General features: G+C 36.6%; 1 protein-coding gene across 1 annotated transcript in view; it reads left to right on the top strand.

The window, feature by feature from the left end:
* Nucleotides 1-14,169, top strand: part of ATP10A (ATPase phospholipid transporting 10A (putative)) — a 109,588-nt gene that overhangs the window by 57,355 nt on the left and 38,064 nt on the right. Inside the window, exons 3-7 of the mRNA XM_058044729.1 lie at nucleotides 2,114-2,199; nucleotides 8,605-8,711; nucleotides 8,813-8,944; nucleotides 11,315-11,448; nucleotides 13,042-13,294. Of these exons, the coding sequence (XP_057900712.1) occupies nucleotides 2,114-2,199; nucleotides 8,605-8,711; nucleotides 8,813-8,944; nucleotides 11,315-11,448; nucleotides 13,042-13,294 (712 nt within the window). The remainder of the gene's footprint in view (nucleotides 1-2,113; nucleotides 2,200-8,604; nucleotides 8,712-8,812; nucleotides 8,945-11,314; nucleotides 11,449-13,041; nucleotides 13,295-14,169) is intronic.

Raw genomic sequence — 14,169 nt, 5'->3', positions numbered from 1 at the left:
ATCACATATTTCAAGTTAATTGTAACAGAACACAAATATACAGACAGATTTAATGATAAAGGACTTTTAGTTCCAAAACTGAGTCATAAATGAAAAGAGATCCACAAACAAAGGAGGGAGAAAGACAATATTGCATGGTACTGATGGAGAGGTTGGGTACATGTAGTCCTCTCTGATCTTGACAAGATCTGTCTTTTTTTTTTGAAGACTTTAGGAGGCTCTAGATTTAAGTACTTTTTTTAATCTTTATTTGTGAAATATAAACCTTAGTGACAGATTTTCTTAGCAGAAAGGGAACTCAGCTGTCCTACAAGGTAATGTGTCCGACCACACTCTCTCTCCTGAGTTCAGCAGCCATACAAAACCTGCATTTGATTGCTTTGGGGTTTATTATTAGGTGTCTCTAGGATTCCCTCACAGACATTCATCAAAGATGTTAGGATTTATTTCTTTTCTTTTTTAAGACCATTGAATAAAAATTTGTGCTAAATTAAATGTATTAGATATATATTATGTTATAATAAGGAGAAAAGAAATGTTTCCCATTCCATCCAATTTATAAATGCAGTTTAAGCTACAGTGGTGGATATTTGTACATTATTTTTCCTATACCTTTTAATTTTTTTTTTTTTCTGCCAAGGAACATCCTGGGGCAAGGAAGGAAAAGATCATGTGGGACAACAGGCAGATGTTATTTCTTGCCAAGGCTCAGGTTCTTGACTGCCAAGCTTGATGTAATTTGGGGAGTCTGATTCTCAGCAAAGCAGTCTCAACTCAGAGTTGTCCTTTGTTTTTACTACTTTTTTTTTCTCCTTGTTTACAAGCTGAATTCTGCACGTCAAAATTTTTCATTCCTCCAGTGGGTTGTAGCTGTTTCTAAGTGACAGCCCATTTTCACAGTTCTCTTTATCATCTCGTGTTTCTTGAAAATACAGAAAAGGTTTTCAAAAGTCTCAGGTGTGGGTGGTTTGAATTGTCACATATATAGTGTAAGTCTGTCTTTCTTCCAGGTGTAACCAGCAGAAAAATGGAGGGTGTTGGTTTTGATCCTGACATATCCTCTAGTTTCTTTTATCTCTTACTCAAAATCTGGTTTCTTTCACCTGAATAGAGTCAACATCAAAAAACCCCAGAGACACCTGTGTGTTTCAGAGAAACTGGCAATAAGATTGTGTCTGTCCTGTGATTACTGGTTCTCAGTCAACCATTCTCACAAGTGTACTCTAAAAAGTAGTGGTTGGGGTCTCCAGCAGCTCTGCAAAACCATTATAAAATATAACATATGAAGTGGTGTCACTATTGAAAGCTTAATAATATGATCATTCACGATTAGTTCTTTGCTTCAAATGGCATGCAAAGCAGTTTTATAGAAGTTATCTTCACTGATGGAGATAAATAGCCTTGTCTGCAGCACCAGGATCAGATATGTCTGCTTTCAATGTGTAGTTTGAGCTAGCAAAAAAAGGAGAATCTTGATTTTTATTTAACAAGGTAATTCTGCTGTGATATGATGTTTTTCCTCAAACACAACAAGGTGCTAACTACAGGTAAACTTAAATAGTCAGCAACAATAGCAGTTTCAGAGTAATGAGTTAGACAATCAAGAAGGTATTTAAGTGATAATTAAGAAAAAGTTATTCTGCCAAATGTGTAATTTACTATAGTAGACTAATTCATCTCAGTTGGCATGAAGCAATTAAGAAAGTTTGCTAATATTTCAAAAGCTCGTCTTAGCTTTTTGATAATTGGCAGTGTATTGACTTACATTGTTCTAAATTTTCACTAGCTTCACTGAACATGAAGGATAATGATAATGTTTAAGATTTTGAGATTTTTCAGGTAAATTTCATTTTTCCACTGCAGATCAAAATAATTTGCCATATTCCAGTTGCAGAACAGAAGCGATCCTTGTGAGGGAGATTTTGGGAGTCATCTTTGGATTTTTTTTCCTCTGGTCCCTTTGATTTCCAGTGCCAATGGTCCGCATCTTTGCTTTCATCGCCTTTGGGGAAAAAAATAGACTTTATAATATTACAAAAATTAGAAAAGCAAGTTATTTTGAATATAATTTTCATGTCTTTGCTCTAAATAATGAACACTCTTATTATTCCAGGATTCAGAATTTGACCCCTTGAAGTTCACAAGTGTGATTGAATGTGAGAAGCCAAACAATGACTTAAGTAGGTTTCGAGGTTACATGTGAGTATTTCATATAGTATCTTTCACTATAATACGCTCCTTTTCTCTAATATGGAATAAAACAAATGCTTATTTGCTTTGCTCTGTCTTCTGTAAGTTGCATCATCATCACATCTAAATAGCGCTGCATATTTAAGGCTCTTTTAGAGGATTCTGTCTTCAGGGTGAGATGGGAACCTCATATTTCCATTACTTAGGATGGATTTATTTGCTACCTTCAGTCAGCTTACACTACAGAAATGAATGTATGAAGCACTGCATTTACAGGCACTTTTCTCCTTTCCCTTCATGGATCAAAAAAGCCCATCTGGAAATGGGAAGAAATAGAAAACAAGTCCAAGAGAGGCAATAAACAAGCACAATCTGTTGTGCACTTTCATGAAGATAGGTCTATTGCATGTTTCTTTTAATACATGTGTCATTGAGGAAAATCAGAAGGCAAAACTGATATTTCTCCAGCTATGGCACTATTCCTTTTCTTATCATTCAGATAAAATGAAATGATTGGCACACACAGTCGGTATGCCTGTACATTATCACATCACCTATGCTCACTTGACTTAATTCTAAATAAACAAACTACATTAACAGGGTGCTCATCTCTGGCCAATCAGTCCTGCTCAGAAACAACTGTTTTAGGATGTGCAAGAACAAATGGTTTAGGATGTGCAAAAGTTTTAGGATTCGTTTCTTATGTAGCCTGGTCTGTAGTGTAAGGGTATGTTGATTGCGGTGGCTTAGGAAATGCACTCTTGAATGATTTATTTTCTACAGTCTGTTAATCTCGTGCAGAGTGAGAGCCCAGGATACATAATTTCTGCCCAAATTTTAATGATGAGAGTTAAACTGACACTAATTCCATTTCAAATACAGTGATTTACCACCCATGTTGATTAGGAGTGATAAGCAGTATTAAATTGTGTAAATGTCACAAGGTAAATTGCTGGAGCTTGGGGAGTTTTTTTATAGTGATGCCATTTACCACCATAGTTACTACTCTCAGATGTCACAGATTGTGTAGGATGTACTGTCAACTGGTGTAAATCAGGACAGTTTCTTTAAACTACATCAAGTTGTAGTGTGGGAAAATGTGTTCCTTTATTTAGCAGCACAAAGCTCTACAGTTCATGTGAAGAAAAAAGTTTAGTATTAGACATTACTGCATGAGGGTGTGTAATAGAGAGCCTGCTCTACTGTAGACATGCCATTTCCAGATATGGAAATGGAAAGTTTGGCAGCTTTTCTAGCACACTTTATGTGTGAATCTTAGTCCCCAAAATATTGAGCAGAATACTGTAGAAAATATGCATAAATTTTTCTTCCATTATATATTTACTTATTTACTATATGTGGAAAAGGCTGTGGCATGTAAGTTACAGAACCATTTGAATTACATAGCAGAAAACATGGTATTATCTTTTTGATGCCTATTGTTTAGTATTGATTATATTTAATATTCTTTGTATTTTGTAGTTTCACAAATGATGTGAATATATTTTGACACAAATTTTGAATCTGGCAGAAAGCATCAGGTGATTTCCCGCTCTCATCAGCTATGTTCCAAGAGATTTACAGCTAAAGGCCCATGGGCCATTAGAATTAGAGAGTGGGGAGCAACCCCTCAACAAATAAATTCTCAGTCCCTTAATTTATCACAGAAGAAGGTTTCCCCCCTACACTTTTTAGAGTTCCTTCATTAGTATAATGGAATCAGGAGTCTATTCAAATAATACATTAACAAGATGAATAGCAATTAACATATCTAAATTGAAACATGGCATTGTCATGTCAAACTCAGATCTTAATTCTTGTTCAAAATTTTACTGGTAGCTGCTGCTTGGAGTAATGGATCAAATAGCTACCCGCCAATAACAGCTCAACTGAAATGATACCAAAATATTAAATAGGAATCCCGTGAAATAATAGACTTTCAACCAATCCGTATATAAAAGCTGTGCTGAAACATTACCACCAAATTTTCCTAGACATTTTGACTACTTAGTAGGTTTCCAGTTTTGATTCAGATTTTTTTTCCTGTATGAAATGTGGTCTTTGGTTTTAATGTCTGTGCTGACAAATCTTTCAGGAAATAGATATATTTTTGTGTGTGTATGCTGTAAACATGTAAAAAATTCTGTTCCCTACAGTTTTCCTGAAACAAAATCACTATTGGTAGCCAATGTAACAGAGGCAGGCCAGGATAAAAGGAGAAATTACAATGAAAAAAAAATATAACTGCAAAATGCACTGAGATGGGCCTAGCCCTGTCCTGTATCTGAAAATGTGTACATGCACATTACTGCATCTGAATTCTTCAGTTGTGTTGGCACAATCTGCATTGGGGTGTGCAGATGCACAGGCAGACTACCAGTTCTATTCAGGTGCTTACTTTAATTCTTTTACAGTTTCTGCACCCCCAAATAACCCAAGCACATCCCCTCACTTTTATTTCCCTTATAAGCATATTCTGTGTAAGGGAATAGAACAAAACCTAACATGCCCCCTGCCCATATGTGTCTAGCCAGATTATGTACAGTATGCATGGCAAACATTCAAAAATCCAATTCCAGGTTCCAAAAATAGAAATATTTGCTTTAAAATCATGTTTGTAGCTTTTGTGTGTATATGGGCAAGGGAAAAAGAGAAGTTGTAATTGGGAATCTCACTTTTCAGCTTTTTGAAAATAATAATTGTATTCTTAGACAAGAACATAAAATTTTATTTGATCATACCAAAATAAATATAGCTTGGAGTTGTAAGAAGAAGAAGGAGATGAATACATGTGTGTATTTCTATTTGAAAGGTTGTCATAATGTAACAAAACCAAATTAATAGAAAACCATATTACAACTTTTCAAAGAAAAAACAAATACAAATCTATAGTGATGTCTCTTTAATGGCTATAGTAACTGATCCAATCCTGCAATAAAAGCCCAAAGCAACCTAGACTAATTTGCATCAATTGAGAGTCAGGAATTTTCTGACTGGTAATGTTAACTGATATCATGTTTAAGATTGTTGAATATTTTCTTTGGGAGTGTCAAGCCTTGGAAAGTAATGCCAGCTCTACCATTTCCTTTGTAAGACACTTGATAAACCAAAATTTGAAAGAAAATACTCTCTTTTGAATACAGTTATCATTGGTTACCTTGTTATTTAATGCTGGTAGACACATAAGTTAACAAGTAAGTTAACAAGACACATAAGTAACAAGTTGAAACTGTTAGAAAGCTGAATAGAAACAATAGAAAGCTGAAGTGAGCTAATTTTTGCATTGCTGTGTTAAACCAGAGGCTTACTTCTGTAGAAAGACTTTCAGAGTACTGTAGCATAATAATAGTTAACTGCAAATTATCTGCCCACTTCTCCTAATTTGTGGTGCATTTGTATTTTAGATGTGAAGATATCACATTTTTGCAGTGTCATCCATGTGAGAAATTGCAGAGAAAAAGAGCATTGCACCCACACTTGTCAGTGCATTTCCTCACGGCTTAGCCTTTGCATTCCAAGCATCTGAGTGGCTTCAGCCAGACACTCTTCTAAAGAATGACAGAGAAAATTTTCCTTCTTTGCCTGTAACTTACTCTGGCCAAAATCTAGAAAGGGGAAAACAGACTCTTCAGCCTTTTTAACAGGCTTGAGGTTTATAACTCTACAGGGCTAGAAATAGGAACTAGGCTGTCTCTCAAACCGAAGTTTACAATTGGCAGGTTTGTTATCAAAGTGAGCAGTTTTATCTAAGTCTAGTTTTCATTATTTTTTTAATCCAAACCTTCATGTCTGCAATTTTTCCTTCCTTTTATCATCAGTGCCCAACTGTTTCATGTGTATGTTGTGGTACTGAGTCACTGGGAGTGACTGTAGACAGGAGGCAAATGATGAGTTTCCTCCAGCCTCTGCTGGCTTTTTTCTTCCAGATTTTGATTTCATCCATATTTTCTAAAGGTCTGGTGAGCAACAGTTGAGTTCTCTGACTTCATTTGGATATGGAAAAGTAAAAAGCAGTAGCAAATGCATGTAAGGATGAGATGTGCTAAGAAGGCTCAGCCTGTGGGTGAGGACAGTAGATTGGGGTTTTAACACCTACAGGTTAACGTCAGATGTTGCACGATTGCTTTGGAGTTGTTTTGTAAGCTAAGATAGTAAGAACAAATACATCATTTTATAGAACAAATATACAAGTAATTGTATATGAAGTTTGCCATGTGCAATATACCTTGCACAGTCCACTGTTACTGTTAAGTGTAAAAAACTAACGGAGGTTATAAAACTATAAGCCACAGCAAGAACCACTTAGGAAGGTTGATCTCTACAAAATCTCATTTATTAACAGGAATCATAACTGTCATTTGGAGATTTTATTGGAAATTCAGACATTCTCATGATTTATAAGAAAGCCTAATGCAGAATTTAGCCTTAAAAATCAGAGGAATGACAGAATCCTGGTAGCAGTGTAATTTTGACAGTATGGAATCATTAAGAAATTATTTCCCATAGTTCAAGCACAGACAAATTGACACCTACTGCCATTCTGCCAGAGGGATGTTGGGCAGCCCCCCAGCTGATACTGTTTTGGCAAAAGGTGAGACAGTGGCTTAAGGAGGTTTGCTGAAAAGAACAGAAGTAAAAGCTCTGTTCTGTCTGAGACTGGCAGGGAGGATGGGCTGAGCAGGGGAAGTTGTCTCCTGACTAAAAAACCACCTTTAACTTTCATGTTAGAATTGCAAATTTGGTGTTATCCACTTCTTTTTTTCTCTGTTTCTGGCCTCTAGTCAGATGTTATCAGTGCAGCTGCTACCTCAGTAGTCAAACCCACTGCTTCTTCTCCATCCCTGCAGAGAAAAGCTAAGCATACTTGTTGAAGCACCAATACTTTCAATATATATGTATATATTTTGTGCAGAGGGTGGGTATAATATATTGTGCTGAACTAAAAAAGGCTGTGTATGTGTGTGTATATGCACACAGGTATATTCTGCTCACTAAAAGCATTGACTGTTGAGGTTTTGTAGCATAACTAGCATTACAAAATATTGTGCAAGTAGTCCTACTAGACTGGGACAAGTACAGAGAACTCACCAATGTGAAGCTTTTCTTCTTACAAATCTCAGCATATTTGGTGTAGCTCCTAGGCCTGAGATCCTAGAAGTCTGTACTTCAATTACAATTTTGGTCCTCATTTAGAAAAAGAGAAGTACCTAACAGGGAAAAGCATATATATATAACCCAGATGTGAAGGCTTAGAAAATAGGAAGCAAATAAAAAGAACTCCACCTTTACATAAAAAGGACAATTTTAAGACAGTTTGCAGATTTCAGGGTACAGAGGATTTTAAATGCTCAAATTCAGGTAGACATAAGATTTGGTGTTCCAGCAGCACAATGTTAATTTTAGTGTAGCATATTGAAAGTGTGATGGTTTTGATGGTCTGAAAGTGAGGGCAACATTTAAACAATCCAGACTTGCTTTAGTCTGGCATTGGGGTACTTCAGTTGATAAAATGAAACTATTCATTTGAAATTAGTTTTAAATTATTATTTGATTTGTCTTTTTTACATAGTCAAAATTCTAACTTTTAATTACTATTTTTTTTTAGCATTTCCCTGTTAATTCTCATAAGGCTATTTTCTGTATTTCTCTGTCAGCTGAAATTCCAGTCAGTCCATGCCCAACAGATAATAAGTTGTAGTAGAAATGTGACTTCATTCCATTTTTCTTCTGTGTTTTGGTGTTAGTCAACAAGAATCCTCAGGGTGCAGGCCATTTTTAGATAGTTGGTAAGACAGTTCTGAAAATAATTTCTCATGTTCTCACTGATACATGGAATAAAAACACGGAATACTTTTCCTTTTCCTTTCACTGAACTGATGTGTCTTACCCCTGGCACATCTTCCTTAGTATCGCTACTTGTGAAGCACAGTCATTTCCCAATTTCACCATATTGCTTTCTAGGATTTCTTTAGTAAGCACGTGTGAGTAGTGGGTTAATTCTATCCAGTACATAGCTGCCTTTAGGTGGACTGGATTAACTGTGATTGCTCAGTCAGTTTACACATGCACAGGAAGTCCAGTGCATTTTCCAAGCATTAGCTAGGCTGCACACATGCTGTCGATTTGGCCCACGTATCTCTAGTGAGCATTTGTCCAGGACATTTGTATATACAACAGCAACTGGTGCTGCTCCAGATGGGCTGATGCATGTCAGGGATCCTTGGGTAAGTAATCTCAGTTTTCAAAATCCAGCAGAGAACCTTCCCAGGAGGAGGATCCAATGAAATATTTTGCCATCAAATTGAAAAACTTCTTAAATGCTGAAGATCTTGGGCTTGTTATATTACAAGTATGATGTAACACGCTTAATGTTTTGACATGCCGAATTTTGTTCTGTTTTTAAATTTTCTGTAGTATTCATAAAAGTGGAAAAAAGGATGGATTGTTCAAAGAGAATCTTTTGTTACGTGGATGTACCGTTAGAAACACAGAAGAAGTTGCAGGAATAGTAATCTATGCAGGTAAGAGCTGCTTTTCTGTCTTACAGGACATACCACCTTTTTATAGCTATACAATAATAGCCAAGTTCCATATGACATGTTTGGTGCAATTCTTTCTGCAGGGCATGAGACCAAAGCCTTGTTAAATAATAATGGACCACGTTACAAGCGCAGTAAGCTGGAAAGGCAGATGAATGCTGATGTCCTTTGGTGTGTCCTTATACTTCTAATCATGTGTCTGTTTTCTGCCATTGGTAAGTGCTCTTCACTAGTAGAAACACTGCTATTTAAGTTAAATATTACACTGTCTTGGGATTCATGCACGTAGCTTTATCAAAAACATATGTCTGCCAACACATAAAATCCATAAAGCTGTCTCCTCACTTATTTTTGACAAAAATTAAAATGTCTTGATACACAACCTGATCTAAATACCTTCTTAATCTCAATAAAATATATGCTATTAGTACCAGAGATCTGAAGGCTTAGATTATACTACCCTTGATAGCATCCAAAAATGTCAAGCCCAAAAAAGCCCCCAGTTTATATGTAGTCCCCTCAAAATTACAGGTGGTAAAGTGTAACTTGCCATTAATCAGGCAGTAGAGTAATTTATGAGCAGAGAGTAAACAAAATCAGCACAGTGGTATTCCCCAGTACTCCTTATTAAATTGAGAGCACAGTGCACAACATGGACTCACTGTCCCTAAGGCTGCAGTCATAACATAGAAGAAATAAGCAAAAGTCTGCATAAATCGAAGCAGAATACTCTCTAAGCTTCTGGGAGTGTTTGAGAAAATGCTGCAGTTCAGGTTATGTCTCCTCAGGCCTTTTTTCTGTTCATTTGTGAGAAAGAATTGAGTTTTACATTTGGCACAAAAAAAAATTATATACGGCATGTGAATTCCATTTCCTTAATATTTGTGTGTTCTGTAATGTTTACATGTGAGTCATGTGGCATAAACACCAGAATGTTTCTTAACAACCATGGTGTAGGTTTAATAACAATCTTACGCCACTTTAATATATCTCTTTGTGCCTTTTTCCAGGTATTGTTAAATGCTTAAAGATGGGTATTTCCAGTTGTGAACCAGCCAGCTTGTTTGTTTCCACTGAGTTCATGACCCATTTTTGTAGAGTTTCAGTGTTGGGGAGCCCAGTCCTCAGGGCTGGAGTGTCGTGATGAGGCTTCATGGCAGGGAGCTACTGCCTGCAGCTGTCCCCCCTGGCAGTGCGCCCTGGGCGGTGTCCCCAGAGCAGCAGCAGCAGCAGCAGCAGCGGGTGTCCCCTGAGTGGCTTCAGCCTTGCTGGGGCTCCCCGAGGTGGCACTCAGGAGGTGGCAAGTGCACCTTCCCCTCTCTCCCGTCTGCTACAGGGCTGGGAGCCGCCAGCAGAGGGCCAGAGCAAACTGCTCGCGGTGCTGACAGCCACAAACAGCTGGAAATAAATTTGCTCCAGCCCTTTGAGTTGCCTGGTGCTCTGTAGAAATCAGGCCATTTCTACCTTCTGTCTATAAAGTATAACTGGAGATATGACACTTAATTCTTTCGAAAATATAAGGGCATTTATAAAACAAACCTTAATGTAGGTCATTCTCAGTGTGGAGCTTTCTATTTTTGCTCTCAAGAATAAAAATAAATACATCGATAAAGACATCATGTGTGTGATCTCATATTGGTAGTATAGGGACAAAATAATGTGCTCGCTTATGTGTTTTTATTTTTCAAGCACTCAGTATTGGGTTTATGCATCAATATGTAAAGGATCTTGTCAAAGGATGATTTACAGAAGATTATTTTTAAAGTAGACCTTTGTCCTTTATTTCTGATTTTCATAATCAGAAAAATTTTCACTATATAGTGATAGTTTGAATGCTTTTTGTTGCAGAAGAATTCTTCTTCGTTTTTTACGCCTTAAAAACATCAGGCATACCATTTTAGGGATTTTAGGATTTTAAATCTTAGTGCTATACTTAAAAAGGCAACGTTCTGTCTCTCTACCAAGAATGTAATTTTCCCAAAACAATAAAAATCTTATATTTATTTAGCTATCAGCACAGTCAATTAAAAAAAGAAAACATTTTGAGCACGACATGTAATTTCTTTTGCTCTTCATTCCTCAGCTTCCATGATATTGACTCTGTTGATACTGTTATTTCATTAGTTCTGTGCATGTGGTGGATATAATTTGCACAGTAAAATTAAAGTTTCTTCTAAAGCTAGTTTACTGATAGCTGACTGGTACATATATCTAGTCCAGTCAGTTGAGTTCTTTCATTTTAACACACAGCATATCACTGAAATAGATCTTTTTCTGAAGAAGTGTCGTTTTCTTTGGTGATGACAGAAACAGTCTAAACTACTAATTTAGACTAGCCAGCTCACTTTATTTAGATAAAGTTATGAGAAATTAGTCTTGCATGGCTTAAGGACAGCCAAAGCCCTTTCTCAAATTCCAAATCCCAAGGAAGAAAAACCCATGGGTTTGGGGCATTTTTCAGAAGTCATGCAGAATATTTGAAAACAAATAACAATTTCCCACATAACTCTTAAGAACAAAGTCATACCAGAAGCCTTTTTGCTTGGAGTTAATTTGCTTTTTTCTCTCTTCCAATTTTTCTGCAGGTCATGGTCTATGGGTATGGCAGTATGGTGAGAAGAAGAAACCAATTTTTGATGTTCCAGGGCCCGATGGCAAATATTTGTCACCTGTTTTAGCTTCAGTGTATTTATTTCTGACAATGATCATAGTGTTCCAGGTAATCAAGTTGTACATGCTGTCACCTCTCTTCCTAGTCGGCTGCATAAAGTTACATACGTGCAATATACATAGTACTCATTTCACCACTAAGGCATGTAAGAAGCTAGTCAAGCACTAAAAAGATCCCAGAGGGTTGTAATCAGTAGCACAGGGTCTATTTGGAGGCCTGTCACTACTGATGTCCCCCAAGGTTCAATACTGGGCCCAGTGCTCTTTAACTTACTCACCAATAACTTGTATGAAGGGCAGATGCCTCCTCAGCAAGTTCACTGTCACCAAGCTGGGAGGAGTGGCCAATACCCCAGAGGGCTGTGCAGCCCTTCAGAAGAACCTTGGCAGGTTGGAGAGATGCTCAGAGGAGGAGTGCCTGAAATTCAGCAAAGGCAAGTGCAGGGTCCTGCACCTGGGGAGGAACAACCCCATGAACCAGAAAACAAGCTTTACTGTTCCTATCTAACTACTGCACAACAGCACCTCAAAGACTGAGGATGCCACTTGGGGTACAGTGTTCTGCTATGAAAATAAATTTTATACTTTTTAACAGCTTTTCACATATATTTCTCTTGGCAAAACCCTATGTCAGCCAGGTAACAAACTATGTTAAAAGTTTCTTGGTCCCTAGGAGAAACATCTTGAATGGCAGAGGTGGTTAATTTCAGAGAAGTAAAAGAACCTCATGTCACTGAGATATATGGAAGTTTGCCTAGTGGGACACTGGAGGAGGTTGCTTTACTGGAGGCAGCAACTTGTTTATAAAAGGGTATGAAAAAGACTGTAAAAATAATTTTTACCCTGAGGGATTGAGTTATGATACTGGTTAAGAAAATTCACCACTGATTTCTTTTAAACACCTACATTTCACTGTAGTTTTTGTTTAAATGACCACATTCACCACCCACAGCCATGCTATAATTTCTTCCACGTATCTAATTCAGAAAACTAAACAATGTATGCAGTCAGGCATTTCTATCCTGAAAAAAATCTGCAGAGAAAAGCTCATGTAAAAATTAGATATTTTATGTAGTTTTGACAATCCTCAAGCAATAGTTGAAAATATTTTCATCTCTCCTTCTTCAGCACTTATAAAATATGATCTTCATTCAAATAATTTGCAGTACAAAAGTCAAGGCCAAAGATATTGTTCCTATGAAAAGATTAACATTTCTCACTTTGTTTCTTGTATTCCTGCAACATAAATTTGTAAAGAGTCTATTCATGCAGAACAATTTTATTCAGTCCTTTCACATCTACAGTATTCTGATTGTATGGTCTGATTTGGGTTGGGATTTTTTTTTTCTTTTCCTTCCCCAACTAGTGTAAAACTCAGCTTATTGGCCTAAGAAATATTTGCTTCTGTCCATGTTTTGATAATCAGTTTCTAGACATAATAATGCATTCCAGCTCTGCAATTCACCATAGGTTTTCCTCATCTAACACAGTAAATAAACTCTTTAAATATGATAATAACTTTAGAATAAATGTTTAAAGTACATACCCTCTTTATGTTCCAGTCTAGTATCAAATTAATTAGCTTTAATAATTGTGTTCTTGCTTCTGTTTTCTCCTAATTCTTTCCTTTTGTGTACTCTAGGTTCTGATTCCAATTTCTTTGTATGTATCTATTGAAATAGTTAAAATCTGCCAAGTATACTTTATTCATCAAGATAAAGATTTATATGATGAAGAAACAGACTCTCAGCTGCAGTGCCGAGCTTTAAATATCACAGAAGACTTGGGTCAGGTGCAGTTTATCTTTTCAGACAAGACCGGGACACTGACAGAAAACAAGATGGTTTTCCGAAGATGTACTGTTTCTGGAATAGAGTATTCCCATGATGATAACGGTGAGCTCATGGTCATGTTTTCTATCTAACAGTTGTACTTTGGGCAAACTGGAGTAGCCATAAAAGTTGCTGTAATCTTAAATCAAAAAGGAAAACAAAAGAAGTTTAACAGCTGTTGTCAGATCAGTATAATTCGATGGCTGTGTTCAGCTAGCAATGACAATCTTACCGGAGCGTTCTGTAATAGCTACAGTATGTTGTTGAGACATTTAAAGCTTCTGGCTTTAGCTCCTGATGTAATAGAGCACTTGAGTGCATGGCTGATGTAAGAAAATCAGTGGTGCTGCTGGTATCCCACTTCTTTGGTATGTTTAAGCACACAGTGTAAAATAACACTGAAAAGCATACAGCCAGATTAGTGTCTGATTGAATACCTGCAATGACATGATCCTTTTGTACTGAGAAATAGATGCAAAGGTACCAGTTTTCATATTAACAAGAAACATAATTGGATAGAATTGCATATTTTATGTTACTTTAGTCAGAGTCTTTTCAGTGCTCCTGTGTGAAAAGTGTCTGTGTCAGGTATGTTTGCTCTATGAACAGTGCAGTGGAGGGAATATCTGCATTCAAGTATCAGGCTCTTAAAACAGTAAAAGATTATTATTTTTCACAAGGCAGTGTGAGAGCTGTCATCCCTGCATTATTTCTTCATCCTTTTAAAATTATAATTTCTTATTTTACAGTGTTTGTAGTTTGTGGTATTTTTCTCTAACATGCTGTCATTATAATTTTTGAAAGAACAGATCTTAACTCTTCAAATCATATTCTGTATGCAAGAAAATATTGACAACAATTTTCTTGTTTGCAAAAACTAAGTTTCTTATTTTACACAACACATAAAACTTCTGATTAGAAAGTTTTCTCAAAGAACA

This window comes from Melospiza georgiana, chromosome 2 (genome assembly GCF_028018845.1).
Source record: "Melospiza georgiana isolate bMelGeo1 chromosome 2, bMelGeo1.pri, whole genome shotgun sequence".
Taxonomy (NCBI): Eukaryota; Metazoa; Chordata; class Aves; order Passeriformes; family Passerellidae; genus Melospiza; species Melospiza georgiana.
Note: the sequence above shows the minus strand (reverse complement) of the source record. Positions and strands in the feature narration are given on the sequence as shown.